General features: G+C 36.6%; 1 protein-coding gene across 12 annotated transcripts in view; it reads right to left on the bottom strand.

Annotated features, from left to right (window-relative positions):
• LOC131154260 (ADP-ribosylation factor GTPase-activating protein AGD4-like) overlaps window positions 1-26,589 on the bottom strand; it is a 132,081-nt gene that overhangs the window by 30,092 nt on the left and 75,400 nt on the right. For all 12 annotated transcript variants that reach the window (XR_009136400.1, XR_009136399.1, XR_009136401.1 and 9 more), the window contains 2 exons: window positions 4,967-5,053; window positions 4,604-4,867 (listed from right to left, as the gene is read on the bottom strand). Coding sequence is in view for 7 of the 12 variants with exons in the window: in XM_058106918.1 (XP_057962901.1) it covers window positions 4,604-4,867; window positions 4,967-5,053 (351 nt within the window). In the remaining 5 variants the exon portion in view is untranslated. The remainder of the gene's footprint in view (window positions 1-4,603; window positions 4,868-4,966; window positions 5,054-26,589) is intronic.

The following is a 26,589-nucleotide window of genomic DNA, read 5'->3' as shown; positions in this document are numbered from 1 at the left end:
ACATCTAAAAGATCAAGAACATACTTTCTTTGCGACAAGACGGTTCCTATACAAGATCTTGATACTTCTATAGCTAGGAAGTACTTCAATGGTCCCAAGTCCATGGTATGAAATTTAGTCTATAGGAAAAGTTATAGATCCTAATACCTTGATTTCTCTAGTAATCACAATATCATCCACGTGCACAATAAGTAAAATCCTATTGGATAGAGTATGACAATAAAATATAGAGTGATTTACTGCAAATCGTCAAAGGCCAAACTCAAGTAGTACGACAGTAATCGACCAAACCATGCTTTGGGAGACTGTTTTAAACCATATAATGATTTCTTGAGCTAACACATTGAGCATAACTCCCCTTGAACAACAAACCCATGTGGTTGCTCCGTATTGACCTCCTCCTAAAGATAACCATGTAGGAAAGCATTTTTCACATATAACTGATGTAGAAATCAATAACAAGTAGTGGCTAAGGGGATGAACAAATGTATCGAGGCAAGTTTAGCGACTACAGAGAACGTGTCTGAATAATCCAAACTGTACACTTGAGTATATTTGTTAGCAACAATGCATGATTTTACTACCAAGGATAGAGGATGGCCTCTTACTAATAGGAGAGCAAGCAGTGAGCATGACATCACTCTAAAAAGCTTTGGGGCTATTCATTTGATACAATATGGTATGAGTGACTTCAAGATTATGTCTATTTTCTTACTCAGGAACTCCATTTTGTTGTGGAGTGTGGGCACAAGATGATTGATGGATCATATTAGAATTAGTCATACAAGTTTTGAATTAGGTGCTAAAGTACTCCTTCAGCATTATCACTACAAAGTATCTTGATTGGCATATCAAACTAAGTCCTTATTAGAGAACAGAGGGTAAAAAAGATATTAATAACTCAAAATGATCTTTCATTAAATACAGCCAAGTCATCTTGGAGAAGTCAAATAAATGTAACAAAGTACTGAAAAACCCAATTTCATGACACAACTAAGATCCCAAAAATTGGATGAACTAGCATGAAAGGGCTAACCACTCATTTGTTGACCCGAGAAGAAAAGGGATCATGATGATGTTTTTAGAACTAACAAGAATCCCACTCAAGATTAGACACAAAATTCAAGGTATGAACTAGCTGTTTCAACTTGTTAAAGGATGAATGACTAACATGACAATGGATTTGAAGTGGTGTAGCAGCGGTTGTGCTGGAAATGGTAGGACAAAGCAACTCAAAGTAGTAAAGTCCATGAGCCTCACCTCTTGTGCCAATTGTCTTCCTTGTCTTCAAATCCTAAATAACCACAAAATCAGGAAAGAAGGTTACACAGCAACTTAGTGACTTTGTAAGCTTACAAACTGACATGAGATTGAAAGGAGAACTAGGCATGTACAAAGCAGAAGAAAGAGAGATTGAGGGAGTAGGACTTATTGTTCTTACCCCCTTAATTGTAGTAGTGTACCCATCAGCAAGGGTAACTTGGAGGTAGATTTTATGATAATAGAGGGCAAAAAAGAAGTTAGTTACGCTTGTCATATGGTCAGTGGTGGCAGAGTCGATAACCCATGGATTAGATCAGTGGAAGAGATACTAGATGACATATTGACTGTAGGATTACCCTTCTAAGCAAAAGATGTAATGTCATGAGATGCTTGTTGAGATGTCTGATACTATAATCTGTAAGAACATTGAATACTCTTCCTTTGAGATGGTTATAACATGATGTTCACCTGAACAAGTGCTTGATGAACGAAAGACACTTTTGGGATTTGGTGTCGTCATTCCAAAACACAAAAAACCTTGACAGGGCAGCAAATCAGAAATACACAGCAAACAAAATCCTCTTGTAATCCAAAAGTGAACTTCTATACTAACTGAAACAACCACAGACAAGTCAACTATTAATTCAACCACAAATGAGTCACCAATAAGCGGACATAGCACTGCTCCACAGCCCCCAAAAAGTAGCCTACACGCATTGCCTCTCCCATAAGGCACCAACCAATCACCTTAATAATAACAGAGAAAAACTAACAAATTCCCAAGAGTGTGATTGAAAAAGGTTGAACCTTTGAACAAAAGACATGACCAACAACTTGATATTGTGGCCTACGCAAGGATTTAAAGCGTTCTAGAAGAAATCAGAGTCAAAACTGGTCAAATAAAGGTATCATGCATCAGTGCGATAGGATCAACCTGCCAAAAATTGGGCGGCGCGTGGGGATGCATGGGTGGTACCTTGGTGATAAAATTTCACTCACCCACTGATTGGAGGGTTTTGTGAATGATTACGGCGTTGGTTTGGTGATATATGGAAGGGTTATTGTGATTCTGAAGAAGGCAGCGCTGCCCAGAAATTTCCAGCAACTGTAGTGTTTTCTAGCGACTTCTGGACTTGTTTCTAACCTCTAATGTTACAAATGATCATCCTATAATGACAGATTTGCATAGAACAATCAGATTTAAGGTTTGATTTGGTGGTATGGTTTTGGTAGGATCTTGCTATAATAAAATGATGAATAATTGGTAAAATGGAAGTTCTAACCTCAGATAGGTCTCCCCCTTTATTTACAATATATCTCATGTACACACCAATGACTGTAGTACCATTATAACTCACACTTACATAACTAGTACATACTAATAATGCAAAAGACCAAAATAACCATTAACATGAACCAACACTGTATACCCTAACCAAGGTCTTAAGTTTTGATTTTGACTCAAATTTTGAAGCTCCAAAAGTACAGAAATTTGGATTTCGATGTCAATTTCAATTTCAATTTGAAAATACAATGGAAATCAGTAGTAAAGCATGGAATTCTCTATGAAACTTTAGAAATGGTTAATAGACATAATAATATAAGTTTTAAAACTAATATATTGAAAGTTAAATACATCTATGATGTGTACGAGGTGGAAAAATTGAAATATAATATGTGTATCAAACATATTTGTAAGATAATGTGCATTAAACATATTTAGTTAATACAAATTAAATTCATAAATCATTTAAATATTAGTTATTATACAAATAATGATAATTTAGACATGAATGGATAAATAAAATGTTGTTATAAGTTTATTTTTTCTGGTACACGTAATGCTGATACTTTCATGTATACTTAATGTTGATACCTTATCAATAAACTTGTGTTGAGCAAGCCATTGAAGTAAAAAAGATAGCATGCACAAGTACACACACAGAGAGGAAGGGAGGGATAGAGGCAGTATGAAATCACACTAAAGTCAACTTGCCGCTCTTTGAAAGGCTTACTTCTTCATAAGTTCATAACCAAAGTACCAAACGATGCGCACTGAAAAATGTCTTCTGTAGATCTAGCCAGCGAATCTTTGAAGGGGATTTCTGGGTTGAAAATCAGGTGAATGTGCTCTACAATTGAATTCTATAAAGAGCTTTCCCCGCCCCCTAATTTTAAGTCATTAAGTTACAAATATTCGTCATAGCTTCCTAGGTTGTTGTCTACTCTTGCAGCTAATTTAGCCAGAAGATTTGCAATTTTTCTGTTTACACATATTTCATTCATCAATTTTCTAAAATTAAATAATAATAATAATAATAGTATGGGAACTTAGATATTTTTAATTGATCGGAAGAAGTAGGATTGTGTCTCATATTCAGTGTATAAAGACAGTGCAGAGGTATTATAGACTAGTGAGGTAGAGGCCTGAACTGTTTCAGGACAATTTATTAGAAAAAAGAGAGAAGGAAAAAAAAAATAAAAAAAAAAAAATACAGAAAAGGGATGATACCAAATTCTCCTCCAAAAGCAAAATAAATAAATAAAGAGGCAAAAATAAGCCAACCTGATGATTATTTTGATTAGGAAGTCGAATTTAACAGCTAATTTCTGTTTTTTTGGGAGAATATAGTTTTTCTTGCATCTTTATTGGCTTTTTTTGTTTTTTGTTTTTTGTTTCAAGGGAGTTTGTTTTACTAACTTTCAGTGGGATGGGTTGACACTTTGTTGGACTGAAATCTTGTGCCTTTTATTTTATTTTTCATTTATTTTTCATTTTTTATTCCTTATGTAGAATATATTATCTTCTTCCTCATGTCTTTTCTATTCTCAATAAGTATTCTTCTATTGAAAAAATGATTATTAGGTCCATTATTTACACATGGCTTCTTATAGTAATTCATTGCATTTCTGATATTTTCCATTTTATTTTATCTTTAAAACATTATCTGTTACCTGCAACAACATTTCAACCCTACCAACTCATCCAGCATTTTGATTCAGTGATACCAAATCCAGATACAATACTATGAATGGACATGAATTCTACATTTGAAACAACAAAAGAGATGAACTCTTCTCTCACACAGGAATTGCAGTTCAGAACGTCATAGAAAATGCTTAGGCCTAACACAGGATGCCAGGCTTCAATAGAATATCCCAAAAAAAAAAATTTATCTACTTGAAAGCTCAAATCACAATCTCCTAAACCACAAACAAGAAAATTGCAGTAATAAAGAGACTGAATAAGTAACACAGAAACTACAAATTGCAACTATGAATTAATGTATGACCACACATAAAGCAATATATTTAACATTCCATTTCAAAACTAGAGCACCTTTGAAACATGAACCCCAAGATTTCGGTGAACACCAGAGCATTCAATACACAACACGATGCCCAAATTTAGAGACGCCCAGTCAGGTTCAGGAGCCCCACACTCTGCACAAAGATCATTTCCAGGAATTTCTCGGAGAATCCTGGAAGCACAATCTGCTTCATTGACTTTTCTGCCATCTAAACTTCTTTGGCTATGAAGCACATGATCACCACCAGTAACATCTCCGGAAGATTTGTTATCCTCCACAATTTTTGTTCCAGGCTGAAGTTCAGAAGACAAGTTCATGTAAAAATTTCAATGTTTGAAACCAGTTTTCATTAAATAATGTTAACAGGAAGAGACAAAGTTAGTGAGATTAACCTGTTGTAGAAAATGAGAATTCAAAAGGGATGCAATAACTCCTGTGATTTTATTGATCCAATCCATCCTATCGGCTGCATTTTCAGCCTACACAAACCAAGAGAAGGAAAATGTTAGCATGAAATTCTCTGAAATACATCAACATCATTTCAGACACTGATCCAGGACTTACCAGAACTACTATTCAATTACAGTCAATTACAAAAATCATAAACTGTGATCCAGTTCTTTATTTGACAATTTTAAATGCATTTCCCATATAACTCATTTTGAGGATCTAGCCAAAACCCTTAGGTTAGTCAAGCACAGACATACATGTTTTGATTCTTTAGAGTAGCCACTGCACCCAAAAATGCTGGAGATTAGGGCCATATCCAGATATCCTACGTCTGCATGATGGCCACTCATGCTCCCTCAATAATCCACATTAAGATCACATGAAAAACTGCCATTTTTTTTTTAAATGAAAAATCTAACAGCTTAAGCTTTTAGATGAAGTGGAAATCTAATGTTATCACGGCCATAGTCGCCATGATATTCTGATTTTTCTTAGAGATTTTCTTATTCCGCAGATGTGGTGCCATTCATTGTTGGTTTACCTCTCCTTGTGCAGGGTGAATGCCACTGTTTAAGCCCACAATATATTAACTTAAGCATTTAATTGAAGTGCTGAGCTATCAGTTCACCACACAAACATGCATGCACCTGGACATGCACACATGCAGCAATACTCTCTTGAGCCATGATAAACCCACTTTTTCTTCCTTAGGAGGGCTCAATATTGGTGTAGATCTGATGGAAATTCAAAAATGCAAATTAAGAATGATGTGCTCTTGCATTGAATGCCAAGAGAGTCATCTAGTGTACAACAGCATATGAAGCATTTTACTGTAATATAAAATATCAATACAGGGGTTGGGCAAGGGGGAGTGGGCATATGCATGGTTTGGATAAAGCATTTCGTAGCTAGGCCCATCAATAGATACATGCTTCTTCTTAGCATGTAGATGTTCAACAATACTTAAAAACAGAATCATTAACCAATCTGAAGCTGTTGTTTTTATCATCTTTGTTGCTTCAAACCTGCTTCAAAACCAAGCTAGTAGCGCCTTGAATTTGCTCTGAAGCTTATCAGTTCCACTCACTTCTTGGATAACTCCAGAAAGAATTTGGGCTTCGTTAACAGTGGATTGAAAATCCATATTCCCCGTGCTCTGCTTCTTTGATTTAATACAAGGATTTCAGGCCTGCTTATCATCACCATCCAACAAGGAAAGACCGGGTCATCATTATTAGAATAACATGCCTGTTTAAAATCATGACCCATCTGTGCATGACCCAGATGAGAAGAACAATCCTAGAATCCAAAGAATGGCCCAGATCATTATGACCCACACTATGGGCATGTTCAATTAAATTGCTCAACTTATTTAAAAAAAAGGAAAAACCTACTAAATCAATCACCTGACCCAAGTCCAACACGAGAAGCAAACATCTTGGCCCAATTTTCTTTGCGTCTTCTTCCCCAAGTGCAATCCTAGCCGCCACTGCTAGTATTGCAGCACCTTGCAGAACCCTAGGTCTCTTTACCATATGAGCATTCAACTCCGATCAATCCACAATGGTTTTTGGCAACGAAATCCCTGATTCCTTCAAATGCAACTTACCTTCACACCAAAGATGCAACTTTTCTTTCCCATACACCACATCGTGGTTAATTGATTGTTCTCAAATTCTACAACCTTCGCCTCCCTTCCCTTCATTCACCACCTGACTGACTCCATGATCTGGGAGCAGAAGTGCTTGCTTCAACTATGCCTCCAGATTCATGACAAAATTATTCAGCTAACTAGCAGAAGTAATTTACAAGGTTTTGCCATCCACCACCTTTTGTGCCACCAAGGATGAACACTGAAAATTTCTTTCCTTTCCACCCTAGACCAAACTTGAGATACTTCCCCACCTCCATCCACCTAATCAGCATCCAGTACTGCAAATTTACCAAACGAACATTTTGAGAACCCCTTTACATCCGACTGAAAACTGCGGCAAACCAAATAACTGCCTCTTTTAGAGAATCTTACCCACTATTACACGAAATATTATTCTTGAACACAAACAAAAAATGAATCTCCTCCATTCTGTCCAATCTTAGACAGAAGATCTTTCCTTTGATGTGAATCGAATGCTTTAACATCACCTACTTCTTTTGAAGCCATGGTACTGTCTGTGAGAGGCAGAGAATCATTTCGTGATGGAAAGAGAAAGCCATCAAATATTAATTAAGCACAAACCACTTTGATAAATCAACAAAAACACATTTTGGAATTTATTCAATTATAAGAGGGTACTTTTGGGCTAAAATATATGATATTCAGTGAGATTTGGGAAAACCTATTATTACCAAAATTGATAATTGCAGAAAAAAGAACAGAATCATATGAATATGCATTTTGATCATGGGTGTCGTACTCATTTTGGAGATATGAGCATGTTGACGTGAGCACTACAATTGCCCCAAAAAATCCTCGTGGATCTTCAATGCATCTGACATGCAGTTCCTTTTCTCTTATGTCTTTTTTGTGTTTTTCCTTTCTTTTTCAACGCCCCACATAAAGTAATGCCCTAATCATGGACCCATACAGATTGGGTGACTTCAATTCTTGAATGGCCTTCTTTGCCTGAGGCAAAATCTGGACCCTGGGGCTTTCCCTTGCCTAAAAATAAGACCATATTGGTTCCTTTTTACATTGAAGAAGGAGGATAGAGGGAGAGGGTTTTGTCAAAGATTGCAAGAGGTCCAAAAAACAAAGCTCCACAAGAATTGTACTCCCAAAAAAAGAAGTTGGAATTCCTATAGTAGCTTAAGGATCTTTCAAGACCAATTTCTCAAGCAGTATATTTTTTACAAGGGGAGCATGCCTAGGATCTATTTTGATTTTTATTTGATCTAGTTATGAATTTATTTAGCATTTACTTATGATGGGATGGTTAATTGCATGTTTGCGCTATATTGATTATGACTTAATAATGTGGATGACAAAACCAAAATTATTATTATTATTATTATTATTTATGATTTTGATATCTATGTTTTCCTTTGATGACTTTGGCCCCTTATTCAGAGAGGCTCTAGAACTACTATGGGTATCTTTCTCCCTTCAAGAAAGGTTTAAATAGGCACCTTGGGATTTTACTGAGTGCAAACACATGGGAAATAATCTTCAAGTGTTTTTAGATTTTAACTCTTTTAAACTGAGTGTGCATGATTTTTTCATTTTAAGCCTTCCAACTGCACTTGGGCATTTAATTATGGCCACAAGTTGCTTTTATTATAATTATTACTACTACTACTATTATTATTACTCCCCATGGCTCACTCAATTTGAGTCTTACATACAGGCTTATGTATCAAAAAATATGTGTTGAACATGCAAAACTGTTTGGGTGTACTTGCATGCTTAATGATGGTATATATGTTGATGAAGGTGTTTCCTTTATGTGTTGATTGAATTTATTTAGTGGTTTGAATGCTTGGTTTATTTTCTTACTAGAGGATTAACACTATCATTTGTTATAAAGAAGCCTAACAGGGCAAATTTGGGTGCTCAATGGGCCTTTCCTGAGGTTCATTGATCTTCTCAAATTGCATCTTAATTGCTGGAGCCAGACTTTCTTTTTTTCTTATCCAGATGACGACACAAATCTTAAATAAGAGTTCTTATTGCCCAAGATCAAGTTAGCTTGGGATTATGACTACTTTCAAGGTTCCCCTCACTAACTTAAATCTTTGAGAGAGAATGATTCCTTAGGATTCCTTCACTTTAGTGTAAGTTAACTAGAGGTAGTGGATTGTGTTTGGGTTCCACAAGACTTTCATTGCTGTTAGAAGAGAATATGTTGTTTCAGTGATTAGGTTGTGTGAGTGAGGTACTTTTGTCCTTAGGTATTTTTTATTATTAATATACAGAAGGGCAGACCTGGAGCTATACGTAAGCTCCAAGAAACTTACGCCTAATATTTCCTCTTTCTTCCTTCTTCTTCTCTTCTTTTCTCATCCCTCATCCATCTCTAACTTGAGGACGTGGTATTAGAGAGTTGATCTGCCCTAAATCTAATTATCTCAATTGATTTGATACTCCGTTTTTCATTTTTTTCCCTTTTGTGCTCTTAATCAGTTCTCAAATCCGATTTTCTAGGTGGATTGAGTAGTTTAGCAACACTCTTCCTCTTGGTTAGGCTATGCAACATCCTTGGTAGGAAGCCGTTTGTTTTTGTCTTGGTTTACAGATATAAAGTCAGTCATACTCTATTTATAGTATACTATGCTGTTCCACTGTTTGTACGCTGGTTGTTGTTTGCTAAAGATGCTGTTTTGACGCTGCATGTGTTCCTGATTGCTTGCTCGCGATATTGTGTCAATAAGTGGTTAGTTTCCGTAGATGATTCTTCTTGCTTTGCTTCCAGTTGCAGCCAGCCATAATGTTGTGACTGCACTGCCACCAGGATGCTTATTAAGTGCCTGTAGTGCTTTGTCGTGGTCTACTCTGTTCTTCATGGTTAAGTAATTCTCCCTAGGATATTGGGACCTCAGTTCTGTGGTCGTAGCTGCCTCTTGAGTTCTGAATCTTCGTAGTTCTGAAGTGCTGCAAGTTCTGGACCTTTTAAGTTCTGAAGTGCTGTTCTGTACTAGTATGTGCTGTTTGACTTCTTTTTTGAGCCTTTTCATGTAATAATTCAACCATGGTTACTGCCTCTAATCATATTAGGGGAATCCTCAAGGTTTGAATTGCAGCCGTGGCACAATATGATTATGCATGCATATAAGAAATCACATCTTAAAGGATTGAAATTCGTATATGAATAAAGGGGATTTAAAGAATGTCTGCTAAGCTTGTGGCTGCTCACCGTACACCTTAACAATTTTGGGTTCAAATTGAAAGAGAGACCCACCTGTTAGGTTTTCCAAGAGAGCCATGTTTGGCATATACTACAGGTTGACAGGAAGATGCTAGAGATACTAAGCATACATTTTATTGGCGCGAATATGTATTTATTACAGCCCAATGTAAAGAGCTTGTCAATGAAAATAGAACGTTTTTAGTTGCTTCACGAAATTTATGTATGTATCTTGTTTTTTAATAAATACTCGCTTTTAATAGGTTTCTTACTTGCATCCAAATAATGATTTTGCAAACAAATTCTTCACTAGGCCTGGTGCCACCATCAGATTTGGATGAAGTCACGGCCAATCAAGTGCCAAGAGTAGGGATGTGAAAACAACAGCTCCAAACTCAATATTCCACGTCTAGCACTACTGTGGCTCATGCTAGTACAACCAGGGTTCTGGCCTCTTCATCCTTCTCACCATGGGTTATTGATTCAAGTGCCTTATCCCATATTACAAGTAATCATAATTTGTTTCAATCATTGCAACAAACTACTTTTCACTAAGGTTACTTTTATTAATGGTCTAGTTACAATGGTTTCTTGTTGTGGCAATGTTCTTTCAATTACTTCTATTCCTCTCTCCTCTGTGTTATATGTGCCAAAATTTCCCTTGAACATGTTATTAGTTAGTCAATATACTAAATCTCATTACTGTTTTGTGATCTTTCCTTCTCATTATGTTACGTAGGATCTCCAAATAAAAAATGATTTGGTGGAAGGCTTGCGAAGGGTAGCCCACAATATTTCAATGGCAAACATGATGGATCTAGTTCGTGTCATACGACTTCCCCTATTAATACTCATGGTGTTTCTCTGGATCAATGGCACACTCACTTGGGTCATCCATCCCTTTTTTCTAGTATTCAAGTTTGGTTCTTGTTTTGAGTCCTTCTACATCTCAGTTGGGAAAGCCTTTTAGGACATCTTGTCCATCTAGAGTCAAGTCCCATAATTGCTTTCCCTTATTCATTCACATATTTAGGGTCCATGTAGAGTCAATTTGACTTGCCATCAATATTTTGTCTCCTTTTTGTGGATGACTTTTTGCATATAACCTGGATTTATTTGCTCAGAGCATGTCAGAATTTTTTAATGTATTTACTCAATCCTACCAACAAATAAAAACTCAACTTGGCATTGGTATCCAAATTTTCTGATCTAATAATGCACTTAAATTTGTTCAAATTTCAAAATGGCCTTCAGTCTTTTTGCTTAGCCAAAGGAATTATTCATCAAACATCTTATATACATACCCCTCTAGCCACAACAAAATGGAGTAGATGATGAAAGAACTTTTTTTTATTTGACATAGCATGTTCTATACTCTTTCATATGCATGTTTTGATAACCTTTAGAAGTTATGCTTTTCTTACAGCCTATTTGTTCCTCAACAAGATGCCCTTTGGTGTTCTAGGGGACAAATCCCTTCTCCATCTTGCACCAGAAACATCAATGTTTTCTATTGTGCCTTTTGTCTTTGGGTGTACATGTTTTATTCATGTTCAACATAGTGCTTGGGAAAATTTCACAAAAAAAGGGATATTGAAGTTATGATCCCCACACTTGTAGGATGTATGTAAGTATTGATGTCACCTTGCGCTCTAGTGTTGAATCCTCCTAGATGAATCTATTTGAGTTCATCGATGATTTACAGTGCCCCTTCATGTCTTGATCATCCTGTTGCTACCCTTATCCCTTTGGAAAAATCTTCTACTCCTTTCAAAGAAATAATAAAGGGTTTATCAATGACACAAAGCAAGCAAAGACATGACTACCACAACATGCCCCTAATACTTGCATTCTTGTGCCACCTCTTCTGCCCATCACTGTTTCGATTTCTGGTTCTAGAGACCCATACTAATGTGACTTGGATTGGAACATTGTTTGTCAAGTACTCAAACATGCATCAACAGTCCCTGGTTGCTTATGCTATTGCTTATTAATGCTTCATTTCTTCACCTTCCCGGTCATACATGTCCTTTTACCTTGTCTATTTCCTATGTTTCTATCCTTTCCTCACATGTCAAAGTGCTTTCCCGCTTAAAGGTCATGTGACTTGGTGGATGTTCCTCCACATAAGGAGTGGATTAGGTGTCGTTGGTTCTACACTATCAAAAATCTACTTGACGATTCTATCAAATGGCTTAAGACTTGATTGGTTGCAAAGCGTATATACCCAAACATATGATATTGATTATTTTGAAACCTTCTGTCATGTTGTCAACTAAATTATGTTCCAATATTGATCTCATTGTCTGATGATTTTGATTGGCCATTTATATGAATTGGATGTCCAAAACGTCTTCTTGTAGGGAGATTTGTAGGAAGAGACATATATGGAGCTACTAGGGGCAAGATGGTGAAGTATGCAGGTAGCATAAGGCTATTTATGGTCTTAAGCAATCTCTTCGAGCTTGGTTTGAAAAATTTAGCATGGTGGTCTCTTTGTGGCTTTATCCAATACCACTAAATTTTGAAGATAAACATTGATATAGGCAGTCCATTGGCAAGTTGACCTACTTGAGTGTCACTAAACCTTACACATCTTTTGTTGTAAGAGTTGAGACTCAATTTATGGACATCCCAAGCACCCACATTGGGATGTTGTTTGTAATCTCAAAGATTCTTCAAACAAAAGTTGGATATATAAATGTAGCATAAATAGTGAGATTATGGGGACTCATTTGCATATTGGGATGGTCTAGCCGTGTTAATGATTGAAGGCCTACTACTAGATACTGTATGTCGAAAGTAATCTTGTTACCAAGTGTAGTAAGAAACAAACTATTGTAGCAAGATCTAGTGCTGAAGCAAAATACCAAGCTATGGCTCATACTATGAGTGAGTTATTGGGGCCGAAGTCTCATATGTAAGAGATGGATTTCTTGGCAACAAAGCCAATAAATATGTTTTGTGATAATCAAGTTGTCATTTATATTGCTAGCAATCCCATGTTTCATCAGAGAACGAAACATATTGAAGTTGATTTCCATTTTGGAGGGATGCTGTGTTTAAGAAGATCGTGAGGATTCCATATTTGAAATTTGTGCATGGGCAATGTTTTCACAAAGTCTCTGCTTACGCTTGCCTTTTCTAATGGTTATAACAAGATGAGGTTAGGTGATATTTACGCACCTCCATCTTGAGGGGAAGTGTTAGAAGAGCATATGTAGCTTGCCTCGTCTATGGGTTAGAACAAGATGAGGTTAGGTCATATTTATACACCTCCATCTTGAGGGGGAGTGTTAGAAGAGAATATGTAGTTCGTTTTGTCTAATGGTTATAACTTATAACAAGAAGAGGTTAGGTGATATTTATACACCTTCATCTTGAAGGGGAGTGTTAGAAGAGAACACGTTATTTTAGTAATTAGATTGTGCAATGGGTCTATGGGTTAGAACAAGATGAGGTTAGGTCATATTTATTTCTTCATTCTTGCATCTCTAACTTCACATCAATTATGATCCTCCAAAATAGAGGTTGATGAAGTTTGTGCTGTCCAAATCCAATAAGTTAAAAGATGACCTATTCTAGGTTCCTATCACTCGGTTTATATAATCCAAGGATGATGAATATCCTTAGACCTAATTTATTTGGAAAAGAATCCTAAATATTTTTGCCCAAATTTCTAAAAAATCACCTACCAATTAAAGGAAAGCTTGCAATTCTTTTCAGGAGACTTGGTCAAGAATAAATAAAAAAACCTAAAAATTGTAAATACACAAGAATAAATTATCACCATGTGATTGCGCACTTGCTTGGGGGGTGGGAATTTGTGCACAATTTTATGCCTATATTTGTTTTATAGAGACATGTTGAAGAAATACATGCAAAGGTCACATGAGCAAGATTCAAGGTATTTGGAATTGGTTGGTCAATTTTAAAAAATTGTCGGGTTTTTTATTTTTCTATTTTCCTAGTATTTTTCTTTAAGTATTTCATTAGTCCCTAAATTAGTAGATTCTAGGGTTTATATATCAAGGATGTAGTATTCTAGTTTTATTAGGCTTCCTTACTTATATTTATTGATTCCTAAGCATTAGGCCTTCAAATTTGTGTCTATCTTGTCATTGTATCTCCTATTCTCTCTTTCCTTCTATCCTTCAACCTCAAATAGTAGCAAGCTAGATTGTTATATGTAGTATTATATACATGTGCATGTTGGTTACACCATGTACATACGCCAAATCTTAGATGAATTCAACTTTTATTAACCCTCAAACATTACACACTTGAAAGGCAAGAACACAAGTATGAAAAATGTAAGGACCCAATTCCATTAGTTGTCTAGCACACTTCTTATGTTGCCTTTTTTTTTTTTTTTCCCGGTTGTGTGCAGCCACGGCCCGCTGGGGGGAAAGGGGAGGAAAATTTCAACCATCTAGATAAATCATCAATCAATTGCAAAACCCTCCATCCAACTGCATATTTTACCAACCCCAATCATCCATAAGCCAATTTACAAGAAAATCCTATACTTCATTTATAGTCTGAATTCTTAAGGTTTGATAAGACCCTAGGGCTTTATCGTCAACAAATTGGGGAAATTGAAAGGATGGATAATAGAAAGAGAAAGAAGGGTTGATCACTTCGAAGGACCTGCCCCCAAATTACACAAAGGCTATGAATTATGTTATTGCTTGAATGAAAAAAAATAAAAAATAAAAAATAAAAAATAAATAAATAAATAAATAAACCCTGTAGGGTTACATATATATGGGGTAGGGAACCCCACTCCTATCATGAATGTAAAATATCTTAATCCATGTCCTTAATGGAATCAATCATTGATTTGGAAATCCTACACATTAAAAAAAATCCCAATTGATTTGGGAATTATAATATTAAATAGAATCCCAACTGATTTGGGAATCATAATACATTAGAAATCTCAATTTATTTGGGAATCCTAACACATTAATTAGAAATCCCAATTGATTTGGGAATACAAACAGACATAAAAAGCTTAAACTGGCAGATTACACACTAAAATTCAAACTACCATAATTTCTAATAGAAAACTCCAACTAATGTCTTATTTAATCCTAGAAAAGGGCACTTCTTCAACTTTAATCCCAGGTATTGCACACACATTTTCAACTTCTAGAAGCTTTTCAAAAATGGGCTCAAAATTGAGCCAAAACCTGCTGGTCCACATCTTCCAGAACTGAATTTGTATGCATTGTGAAGCCATCTCCCAACAGACCAAATTCACTTGCACTCATTGAGCACACTCCTGTGTCATGCTCCCCTGGTTGAAGAAAACTCACCCTTGAACCATATGTGCTATCAGCACCATAAAAAGGAGATAAATCAGCAATATTGAAGTGTCTGAAAACATCAAAATCAGCTAGAAATTCAATCTTGTATGCATTTTCACCAATCCCCTTGAGAACTATGAAAGGACCATCAGCCCTTGGCATGAGCTTTCCAAATTTTCAAAGGGGGAATCTCCCTTTTCCAAGATGAACCCAAACCAGATTGCCTTCACCGAATTCAGCATATCTTCCATACTTGTTGACTTGGTCACAATACTTCTCATTTTACTTTGCAATCTTCTCCCGGATCTGTTCATGTGGCTTCTGAATTTGTTTAGCTCTTTCTTCCGCTTCTCCACTAAAATTATTGGTAGTTGGAAGAGGAACCAAATACAATGGACTTGGTGGATTCTGACCATAAACAGCTTGAAAAGGACTACAGTAAATACTTTGTCCAGTTGAATGATTTAAAGCAAATTCATCTTGTGGCAAAACAAGATCCAAATCATTAACATTCTTCACAACCAAACTCCTCATAAAATTTCCCAAACTCTTGTTTACAACCTCTATTTAACCATCAGTTTGGGGATGACAAGTGGTGTTGAATTGATGATGAGTTCCAAGGTTTCTCCATAGTGTTGGAATGCCAGGAAGTTTGATAATATCTCTAAAGTACAAATCAGCAACATTAGTAACATCTAGAGTTTTGCTACACGGAATAAAATACACCATTTTATAGAAACGATCAACCACCATCATGACAGAATCTTTTTTCTGTGAGCTCCCAGGCAATCCAAGGACAAAATCCATACTAGCATCTTCTGATGGAGCTTTAGCTACTGGCAATGGAGTGTATAATCCTGTGTTTTGACTATTGAGTTTTGGCTATATGGCATGATCTGCAACGCTGAATAAACCTAGTGACATCTATTTCCATCTTCGGCCAATAACAATTTTCTTTAACAAAAGCGTGCGTCTTATCTCTGCCAAAATGTCCAGCATGACCTCTAATATGAAGTTCAAAGATAATAGCCTCCCTTAAAGAACCTTGTGGAATGCACAAACGGTTCTCCCTGAAAAGAAAACCATCCAGCACTAGAAAATGCTTAGACGGCCCATTTGCACATTCTGCCAATATCTTGCTGAAATCACCATCTAGCTTGTACATATCTTTCAACACTTCTAAACCTGCAACTTTCACCTACATAGTAGTTAGCAAAGAATGCCTACGATTCAAAGCAACAACAACAACAACATTCCAAATTCCAGATTTAAACTTAATAGAAAAGCTGAAAATTGAACATACTCAGTCCATGGTGTATGACACCTAAAAAGTTTCTGCTGTCTATGGAGAAGCTTTAATGCTTCATGATTAGGATAGAGCACAAATGGCTTAGGAAGTATTGACTCCAATGATCTGAAGCACAAACAATGGCATAAAATTCTTCGTTATAAACTGAACATTTTCTCTGAGAATCACTAAGTGTTTCACTATAAAAGCAACAGGTTTACCTTCTTGGCTAAGGACTCCACCAATTCCCACGTTGGAAGCATCACATTCAACTTCAAAGACTTGGTTAAAATCAGGCAGAGAAAGTACAGGTGCATTTGTCACCTTTTGTTTAATGAGTTTAAAACTCTTATCAACTTCATTTGTCCACTTAAAATTGCCTACTTTCAAACATTCAGTGATTGAAGCAATAATAGAATTGAAATCCTTGATAAACCTAGGATAAAAAGATGCGAAGTCATGAAAACTCTGAATATCATGTAATGATTGTGGAATAGGCCAGCTCATAATTGCTTCAATCTTGTTAGGATCCATCTCCTTTTCTGGAAACAACATAGCCTAAGAAAACCAAGCTGGTAGTGTAGAATTGTCACTTCTTTAAGTTGGCATATAATTTTTGATCTCTTATGGCCTAAAATAAAGCTCCCAAATGATCAATACATAGCATAAGGATTAAGGAAGCATATTTTCAAAGTTCTAATGCAACTAACTTCAGTTTGCATTCATCTGAGTAGTCCTTGAAATCAAAGACCCTCTCAACATTTTGAAGCCAATTAATGAAATCATCATGTTGCATTCTTCCTTCAAATTGTAGAGTATCAAGTTCCACATAAGAGCCTCTAGAAAACTTCTGATTGTTTCTTTGACAGTGATGAGAAGAAGAGTCATCACTTGAGACATGATGGAAAGGATTAAGATCACCATCAACATTGTTAGAACCATTTTTAGAACTATTTTCATCATCAGCATGATTCTCATAGAGTTCAAGAAGTGGCTAGAGTTCCTAGATTTGCTTTCTCATCTCATTTGTTTCAAGATCACGAAATTCTCTATCTTGTTGTTCTTGCACAAGATGACAACGAGCAGCCATAAGAAATTTTTTCTCTCATACCAAATTGATGCGGGGTTGCTAGAAACAAGGAACTAGCAGGTCACACACAGACACACAATAGGTAGCCTTGCTCACCACTTGATGGAATCCACCAAGAGATACAAAAGCAAAAAACTCACCACTCTAAAGATATAGAAGATTCACCACTTTAGAGATACAAAGTTTAAAAAATAAAGTTCACCACTCATAAAGGATATATAGAACAGAAAAGAAACAAGGCAAAGTGAAAGTCTCCAGTTTTCATTCACATAACAATCTAATCTGCTATCACATGGCTCAGACGCTTTTATAGACTTGCAATAGCCCTTCAAGTTTAGGAAAATGATACTCCAAATTTTATAGATAAAATTAATTGACTTTGACAAAAAAAAATAACTTAAAAGAAGAAAAAAACATGCTTTCTGACATAGGGAATACAAACTGGCACATAAAAAGCTTAAACTGGCAGATTGCACAATAAATTCAGACTATCATAACTTCTAGTAGAAAACTCCAATTAGTGTCGTATTAAATCAGTTGAAAAGAGCACTTCTTCAACTTTAATCCCAGGTATAATGCGCACATTTTCAACTTCTAGAAGCTTTTCAAAAATGGGCTCAAAATTGGGACAAACCTACTTGTAAAAATCTTCCAGAATTAAATTTGTTTGCATTGTTATGCCATCTCCCAACAACCCAAATTTCACTTGCACTCATTAAGCATGCTCCTATGTCAGACTTGCCACTGTTTTCCCTTTCTATGGTCGACAAACATCACATTCTGCCACAAACCTTTTGATTTCACCCTTCATCCCCTTCCAATAAAATTCTTCAAAAATGCAATTTTAGGTTTTAAGAAATTTAGAGTGACTTGCAGTCGGTGATTGTGGGCTGAATTAGGCACTGATAAAATCCTCCCCTTATACAGTAAGTTTAAAGAGTCCCAAAAGTAAGGAGGGATTGAAGTTGGTTCTTCTGGTAGTTTTTGGATAATACCTGTAGTCACTGGGTTTTGCCACCATTCCTTCCTGATTTGTCAAAGAGCAGTACATGCAAGTATAGAAATAGCTACAAGTTTACTAGTTTAGGAAGTTGTGAGAGTGCATCTGCCACCACATTCTCAGTCCCTTTCTTGTAATTAATCTCATAGTCATAGCCCAACAACTTTGTGACCCACCTCTGTTGTTCCATAGGACAGACAGATTCATTTCTCCAAAAAAATATTTCAGACTCTTGTGATCAGTTTGGATTAAAAAATTTTGGCCAATTAAATACAAAGTCTCCACTTTGTAACTGCATGCACAATGACTAGCACTTCTTTGTCATAAACAGGCATGCTGATGTGGGATCGAGAAAGAGCCTTACTGGTAAAAGCAATGGGGCGTCCATCTTGCATTAAAATTGCACCAATGCCAACTGTTGATGCATCAGACTCAATGATGAACACCTTGTTGAAATATAGTTAGTCAAGAACTCGTGTGGTAAAAATTGCAAACTTAATCTTGACAAAGGCTTATTCAGCTTCCTCACTCATTGAAAATATCCTTTTTCACTAGAGCAGCCGGTGGAGGACGAAGCTTTCCATAATCCTTGGCAAACTAGTAACTAGTCAACCCCAAAAATCCTTGCAGCATTTTGATTGTTCATGGATTATCTGTCATCGTTTGTATTTTAGAAGATCAACTGAAACACTTTCTTGGGAAACAATATGCCCAAGGTATTCCACATGCAATTGAGCAAACAGCATTCAGATTTCTTAAGGAACACATGATGTTCATGAAGAGTGGTGACTATAGTCCGCAAATGACATAAAGGATCATCAAGGGATGAACTATATATCAGGATATCATAAAAAAAAATATGAGAACAAACTTGTGTTGCTAAGGTCGGAAAATGTCATTCATGAGATTTTGGAAAGTTGAAGGCGCATTGGTAAACCTAGAATGCATAATCAAGAACTCATAATCACCATCATGAGTTCAAAACACAGTCTTCTGAGTTTCATCCTCATGTTTCCAAATCTGGTGATAGCCTGACCTCAAATCAAGTTTGGTGAATTGTTGGGCACCTCCCAACTCATCTAACAACTCATCCACAACAAGGATAGGATATTTATTCTTCACAATGTTCTTGTTCAATGCTCAATAATCAAAACATATCCCCCAAGTGCCATCCTTCTTCATCAATAAGATGGGAGAAGAATATGGGCCACTTGGTTGAATTATGTCAACATCTAATATTTCTTTCACAATCTTTTTTTATTTCTTCCTTCTAAAAATTAGGAAAGCGATAAGGACAGACGTTAGTAGGGGCACTACCTAGCAATAGAGGAATGTGGTGATCATGTGTTTGCTGAGATGGTAATCCATGTGGCTCCAAAAATAGGTTATTCTGAAATAACAGATTCTAGCCCTTCATCTTGGTCAGATTGATGTTGTAATTCCTCTGCTGCTCAAAGTTGTACCAGGCAGCCATGTCACTCCTTTTTAAGGAGCTTCTTCATATGATGGCTTGAAACGATAGTGACATTACCATAATATTTGCCTCCAACACTCATTCTCTAGCTGTTCACGGCAAACTTCATAACCAATTTAGAAAAATTCCAAGCTATAGCACCTAAAGTCCTTAACCATTCAATACCCAAAACCACTTCATAGTCTTCTAGTGGCAACAAAAAGAAATCAACATACAACCCATGATTCTGCATAATAAGTACAACCTTTGAACACTTGCTCTGACATGTCAAGGTCCTTCCATCTGCAACCTTTACATCAAACTTTTCAAATTGCTCCACACAATAGGCTAGCCATTTAAAATTTTTTGTGTCTATGAATTTTTTAATGCTACCCGTATCAATTAAGATAGGTATAAGTTGCATTTTTGGAAGCCATTAATTTTCTTGGTTTGAGGATTAGCATACCCAACTACAGAAAAAACTGAAAAAGTAGTAGATTCATCATCATCATCAGAATCCATACATTCCTAATATGAATCAGTGCAGTCATCCTCAACCTCTTCTGGCTCCTCCACTAGTTTAATCATCAAGAGTTGTCCCTTTTTGCAGTGGTGCCCTCTATGTTACTTCACATCACAATGCCAACACAAATCCTTTTTTGTTCTCTTTTTAAGTTCCACTTGAGTCAATCGTTTGGGAGGAGGATTGCAAGGAGCAAGTGAACAAGTGGTGCAATAGCGTTGTTGACATTCTGTTTGCTAATGGTCTGGTTGGAGTGATGCCATTCTTCTCCCAACTTCTCTTCTTCTAGCTGTGCATAGGAAATTGCCGGGGTCATAGTTTGTGGCTCACGCACTTTGACCTTGCACCAAATGTTAGGTAAGAGACCAATAAAATAACGACAAGTTGGCTTTCATTCCAATCTATAGTCCTGTTTCATAGCCACTCAAATCCTGTCCGGTACTCCAAGAAAATGCTAGTTTTGCATGTTTTGGCAAGCTCCCCATCAATATTCTCATATCCAGTGGGCCCAAATCCAACAAGTAATCCAGAAACGAATTCTGCCCATGACAAACCATAACAAGCTTCAAACCAATCATTTTGTTAAATAGTATCGCCATCCAGACTAATAGCAGCAATCACAACTTTACATGTTTTTGGGTTGCAGTGAAAGCAAAAGTACTTTTCAACCCTAGAAACCCAACAAGTAGGGTCATCATTGTCCCTTCGAGGAAAAATTCCAAGATCTCACATTTATCGGAAGATTAATGACATCCATAAGAATGTTGGCTCTAATACCAAATGATAATACCCTAGGGTTTTATCGTAGGGAAATGGAAGAAATTTGGAAGGAAGGAAAATAGAAAGATAAAAAAAGGGTTTATCACTTCAAAGGGATCTGCCTCCAAATTAGCCAAAGGCTATAAATTATGTTAAAAAGCCCCGTGGGGTTACATATATATAGGGTAGGTGTCGGATTTCTAGGGAATAAATTAGGAAATTCTATTTTTTAAAATTTGAAATTACTATTTCAGTTTTTAGTAGTTTTAGTTTCCTGTTTTCTAGCCGAGAGATTAGCTGATTTGATTTGCTGATTTTGTGGCCTTCCTAATTTGGTGGCCTTCCTCTACTATTTATCTTGTAATTGTGTCTCTTGAAATTCAATAAGAATGGTTATTTTTCTTCTAAAAAATCCTTCATGGTATCAGAGCCTCGTGCTCTTTTCTTCTGATGATGTCGTATAACTCAGTGATGACCAGTGCCCAAAGAAATCCTACCGGCTCTTCTGGTACTTCCGAAACCATTCCACCCAATACTCCCAAGTCTGTATCTGCTGATTACTATTCCAAGAACTCAGCCCTTTATCTCATGGTTACAAAACTCAATGGGCTCAATGGGCGAAAGAAACCAAGGTGCGAGCATTACAAAAAACCGTGGCATATGAAGGAGATGTGTTGGAAGCTTCATGGTAAACCAACAAATTGGAAGCCAAAATCCAAACATGACAGTCATGCCTATCAAGTCACTGCTGAAGAGACTCAAGAGCCTTCTCCCAACTCGGATGCAGTCCTTTTTACCAATGAGCAATTAGAGCACCTATAAAATTTGTTTCAACCTCCAAAACTGTCCTTAACTCCGTCTTGTTCTTCGGTACAGAAGGGTAACTCTCTTGCTACTGCGTTTTTAGGTGTTATTCCTAATTCTGTTCATTCTTGGATAATTGATTCTGGCACAACTGATCATATGACTGGTTGCTCCAAATTGTTCTCATCCTAGTCCGTGTGCAGGCAATGAAAAGGTCAAAATTGCAGATGGTTCACTCTCGGTAATTTCCGGGATAGGAACTATCAAACTCACTTCATTGTTAATTATCCATGATGTGCTGCACGTTCCAAATTTTTCTTGCAATTTGTTGTCCATCAGTAAAATTACCTCTGATCATCAATGTCAAGCTAATTTCTACTCTTCTTATTGTGAGTTTCAGGAAATGACCACAAGGAGGATGATTGGCAGTGCTAAGGAAAAAGATGGACTCTATTACTTTGACAATGGACCTAACTTGAGTAGACAATGTCAAAGTACTTGCTTAAATTCTATTTCTGTTTTCAAAGATAATGATATCATGTTATGGCATTATAGGTTAGGCCATCCTAGTTTTCAATATTTAAAATACTCGTTTCCCAATTTATTTCGGAATAAAAGTCCATCTTCTTTTCAATGTGAAGTTTGTCAGTTTGCTAAACATCATCATGCATCCTTTTCCACGCAGCCCTACAAACCAACTACACCATTTACTGTGATTCATAGTGATATCTGGGGCCCATATAGAACATCTACGTATTCTAGAAAAAAATGGTTTGTGACCTTTATTGATGATCACACACGAGTTTAAGTTGGGTTTATTTGATAAAGGAAAAATCTGAGGTGGAAACAATTTTCAAAATTTTTACACCATGGTACAAACACGATTTCAAAAAAATATTCAAATATTGCAGAGTGATAATGGTTGAGAATCTTTCCAAAACATTTTGGGCTGATTTTTTCTTGAAAAAGGAATTGTTCATCAAAGCTCTTGTGTTGACACTCCGCAACAAAATGGTTTGGCTGAAAGCAAAAACAAACACTTATTAGAAGTAGCTCGAGTATTACTTTTTACCAATCAAGTACCTAAATATATTTAGGGTGAAGCCGTTCTTATAGCTACATATCTCATAAATAGAACGCCTAATCAGGTTTTAGGCTTTGAAACACCATTTGATGTTTTTCATAAGTTTTATCCAACAAAGCGGATGTCTTCTTCTTTACCACTAAAGATATTTGATTGTACCACTTTTGTTCATATTCATAGTCATAATCAAGGAAAACTTGAACCCCGAGCCACAAAATGTGTGTTTGTTGGTTATGCTCCCACTCAAAAGGGGTATAAATGTTTTGAACCCATTTCCAAAAAAAGTTTGTTACAATGGATGTCACATTCTTTGAATTACATCCCTAGAACCAAAACAAAGATTCGGCTGTGTTTCATGATTTTTTTCCAAACTGAAGACTCGCAAAATGATCCTTCTCCAACTTTGATTATTCAACCTGAAAACCCAAGCTTTATTATACCAGGAGAAAGTAATTCGAGTTTTTTAGATACTGAAAAGGCAGGTCTTCCTACAGTGCCATCTCATGGTGTTCATGATCCTAGGGAGAAACAGAAAAAAAAAAAAAAAAATACCACAGCATTGGTACCATTTGAAATTGTCTACTCGCAACAAAGGAGAACTCAAAAGAAAGGGTCTTCCAATCCTTTATACTGTCCAAAATCCACAAACCCTCCAGGTAATGTCCTCACTAAGCCTTTACCCCATGTTCAGTCCATTTCATCTTCGAGTTCTAGGTCCTCTAGTTTTGAACTCGAGTCTGGTTCCAATCCTAAGTTTGATGATTCTGAACTTCCCATTGCTGTCCGGAAGGGTGTGATGTCTTGCACCCAAAACAAAGATTCGGCTGTGTTTCATGATTTTTTTTCCAAACTGAGGACTCGCAAAATGATCCTTCTCCAACTTTGATTATTCAACCTGAAAACCCAAGCTTTATTATACTAGGAGAAAGTAAGTCGAGTTTTTTAGATACTGAAAAGGCGGGTCTTCCTACAGTGCCATCTCATGGTGTTCATGATCATAAGGAGAAACAGAAAAAAAAAAAAAAAAATACCATAGCATTGGTACCATTTGAAATTGTCTACTCGCGACAAAGGACAACTCAAAAAGAAAGGGTCTTCCAATCCTTTATACTGTCCAAAATCCACAAACCCTCCAGGTAATGTCCTCACTGAGCCTTTACCTCATGTTTAGTCCATTTCATCTTCGAGTTCTGAGTCCTCTAGTTTTGAACTCGAGTCTGGTTCCAATCCTAAGTTTGATGATTCTGAACTTCCCATTGTTGTCGGGAAGGGTGTGAGGTCTTGCACCCAACATCCATTGTCCAATTATGTGTCATATGAAAATTTGTCACCTGTTTTCCGTGCTTTTACCTCACAATTGTCTTGTATAGAGATTCCTAATACTGTGTAGAATGCTCTGAAAGTTCTTGAGTGGAAGGAGGTTGTCTTCAAGGAGATGAAAGCTCTTAAAAAAAATGGCATGTGGAAGTCAATTGATCTACCAAGAGGAAAGACAACTGTAAGGTGCAAATGGGTGTTTACAATCAAGTATAAATATGATTGTTCTCTAGAACGGTATAAAGCTCGATTGGTCGCCAAGGGATTCACTCAAACCTATGGCATTGATTACTTGGAGACATTTGCTCTAGTCGCAAAGCTAAACTTTGTACGAGTTCTTTTGTCACTTGCAGCTAATCATGAATGGCCTCTACATTAGTTGGACATAAAAAATGCATTTCTTAATGGAGACCTAGAGGAAGAAGTGTACATGGATGCACCTCTAGGATTTGGTGAGAAGTTTGGAACAAAGGTGTGTAAACTAAAGAAGTCCTTATATGGGTTAAAATAGTCACCAAGAGCCTAGTTTGATAAATTCACTCAGTTTGTTAAAAGTCAAGGGTATAATCAAGGGCAAGGTGATCCAACGATGTTTATAGGACATTCACACAATGGGAAGATAACAATACTGATTGTGTATGTAGACGATATAAATCTCACTAGAGATGACGTACTTGAGATGAATCGATTGAAGACTTCCCTCTCATCAACATTTGAGATCAAGGACTTAGGATTTCTGAGGTATTTCCTTGGAATGGAGGTTGCTCGGTTGAAGAAAGGGATTGTTGTCCCCCAACGGAAGTATGTCCTTGACCTCCTTAAGGAGACTCGGATGAGCTGTTGTAGGCCAGTAGACACTCCAATAGATCCGAATCAGAAACTTGGAGATGACAGGGAAGGTGATCTAGTGAATATAACTCGGTATTAAAAGTTGGTGGGAAAGTTAATTTACTTATTACATACACGGCCCGATATTGCTTTTGCTATGAGTTTGGTAAGCCAGTTTATGCATTCACCCTATGAGAAACATCTTGAAACAGTTTATCGGATTCTCAGATACTTGAAAAGTACACCAGGCAAGGGTTTACTCTTCCAGAAGACCACACAACAGAACATAGAGGCATACACTGATGCAAACTAGGCAGGCTCAGTTATTGGCAGGAGATCCATGTCAAGATATTGTACTTATGTCTGGGGAAATATGGTCACATGGCGAAGCAAGCAACAAAATGTGGTTGCAAGGAGCAGTGCCAAGGCAGAATATGGGGCTATGGCTAATGGAGTTTGTGAGATGCTATGGCAGAAGAGAATTCTTGAAGAGCTATGGATGCCGGTGAACATGCCAATGAAGTTGTACTGTGACAACAAAGCTGCTAAAGTATTGCTCAAAATCCAGTACAACATGACCGCATGAAGCATGTAGAGATTGACAGACACTTCATAAAAGAACATTGATAGTGGAGTTGTTTGCATGCCTTTTGATCCTACTACTCAACAAATAGCCGATATCTTCACCAAAGGACTTTTCAGACCTAGTTTTGAGTTCTTTGTAAGCAAGTTGGGCATGATAGATATGTACGATCCAACTTAAGAGGGGGGGGGGGGGGGTGTTGGATTTCTAGGGAATAAATTAGGAAATTCTATTTTTAAAAATTTGAAATTACTATTTCAGTTTTTAATAGTTTCAGTTTCCTGTTTTCTAGCCTAGAGATCTGGTGATTTGTTTTGCTGATTTTGTGGTGATTTGATTTGCTGATTTTGTGGCCTTCCTAATTTGGTGACCTTCCTCTACTATTTATCTTGTAATCGTGTCTCTTGAAATTCAATAAGAATGGTTATTCTACTTTGAAAAAATCCTTCAGTAGGAAACCCTACTATTAGGAATGTAAAATATCCCAATCCAAGTCGTTAATCGACTCAACCCTAGATTTGGGAATCCTAACACATTAAATAAAAATCCCAATTGATTTGGGAATCATAACATTGAATAGAGTCCCAATTGATTAGGAATCATAACACATCAATTAGAACTCGCAATTGATTTGGAAATAATAACATTAAATAGAAATCACAATTGATTTGGGAATCCTAACA

Source organism: Malania oleifera, chromosome 4, assembly GCF_029873635.1.
Source record: "Malania oleifera isolate guangnan ecotype guangnan chromosome 4, ASM2987363v1, whole genome shotgun sequence".
NCBI lineage: Eukaryota > Viridiplantae > Streptophyta > Magnoliopsida > Santalales > Ximeniaceae > Malania > Malania oleifera.
The sequence above is the reverse complement of the archived record's forward strand: the minus strand, read 5'-3'. Positions and strand labels throughout refer to the sequence as shown.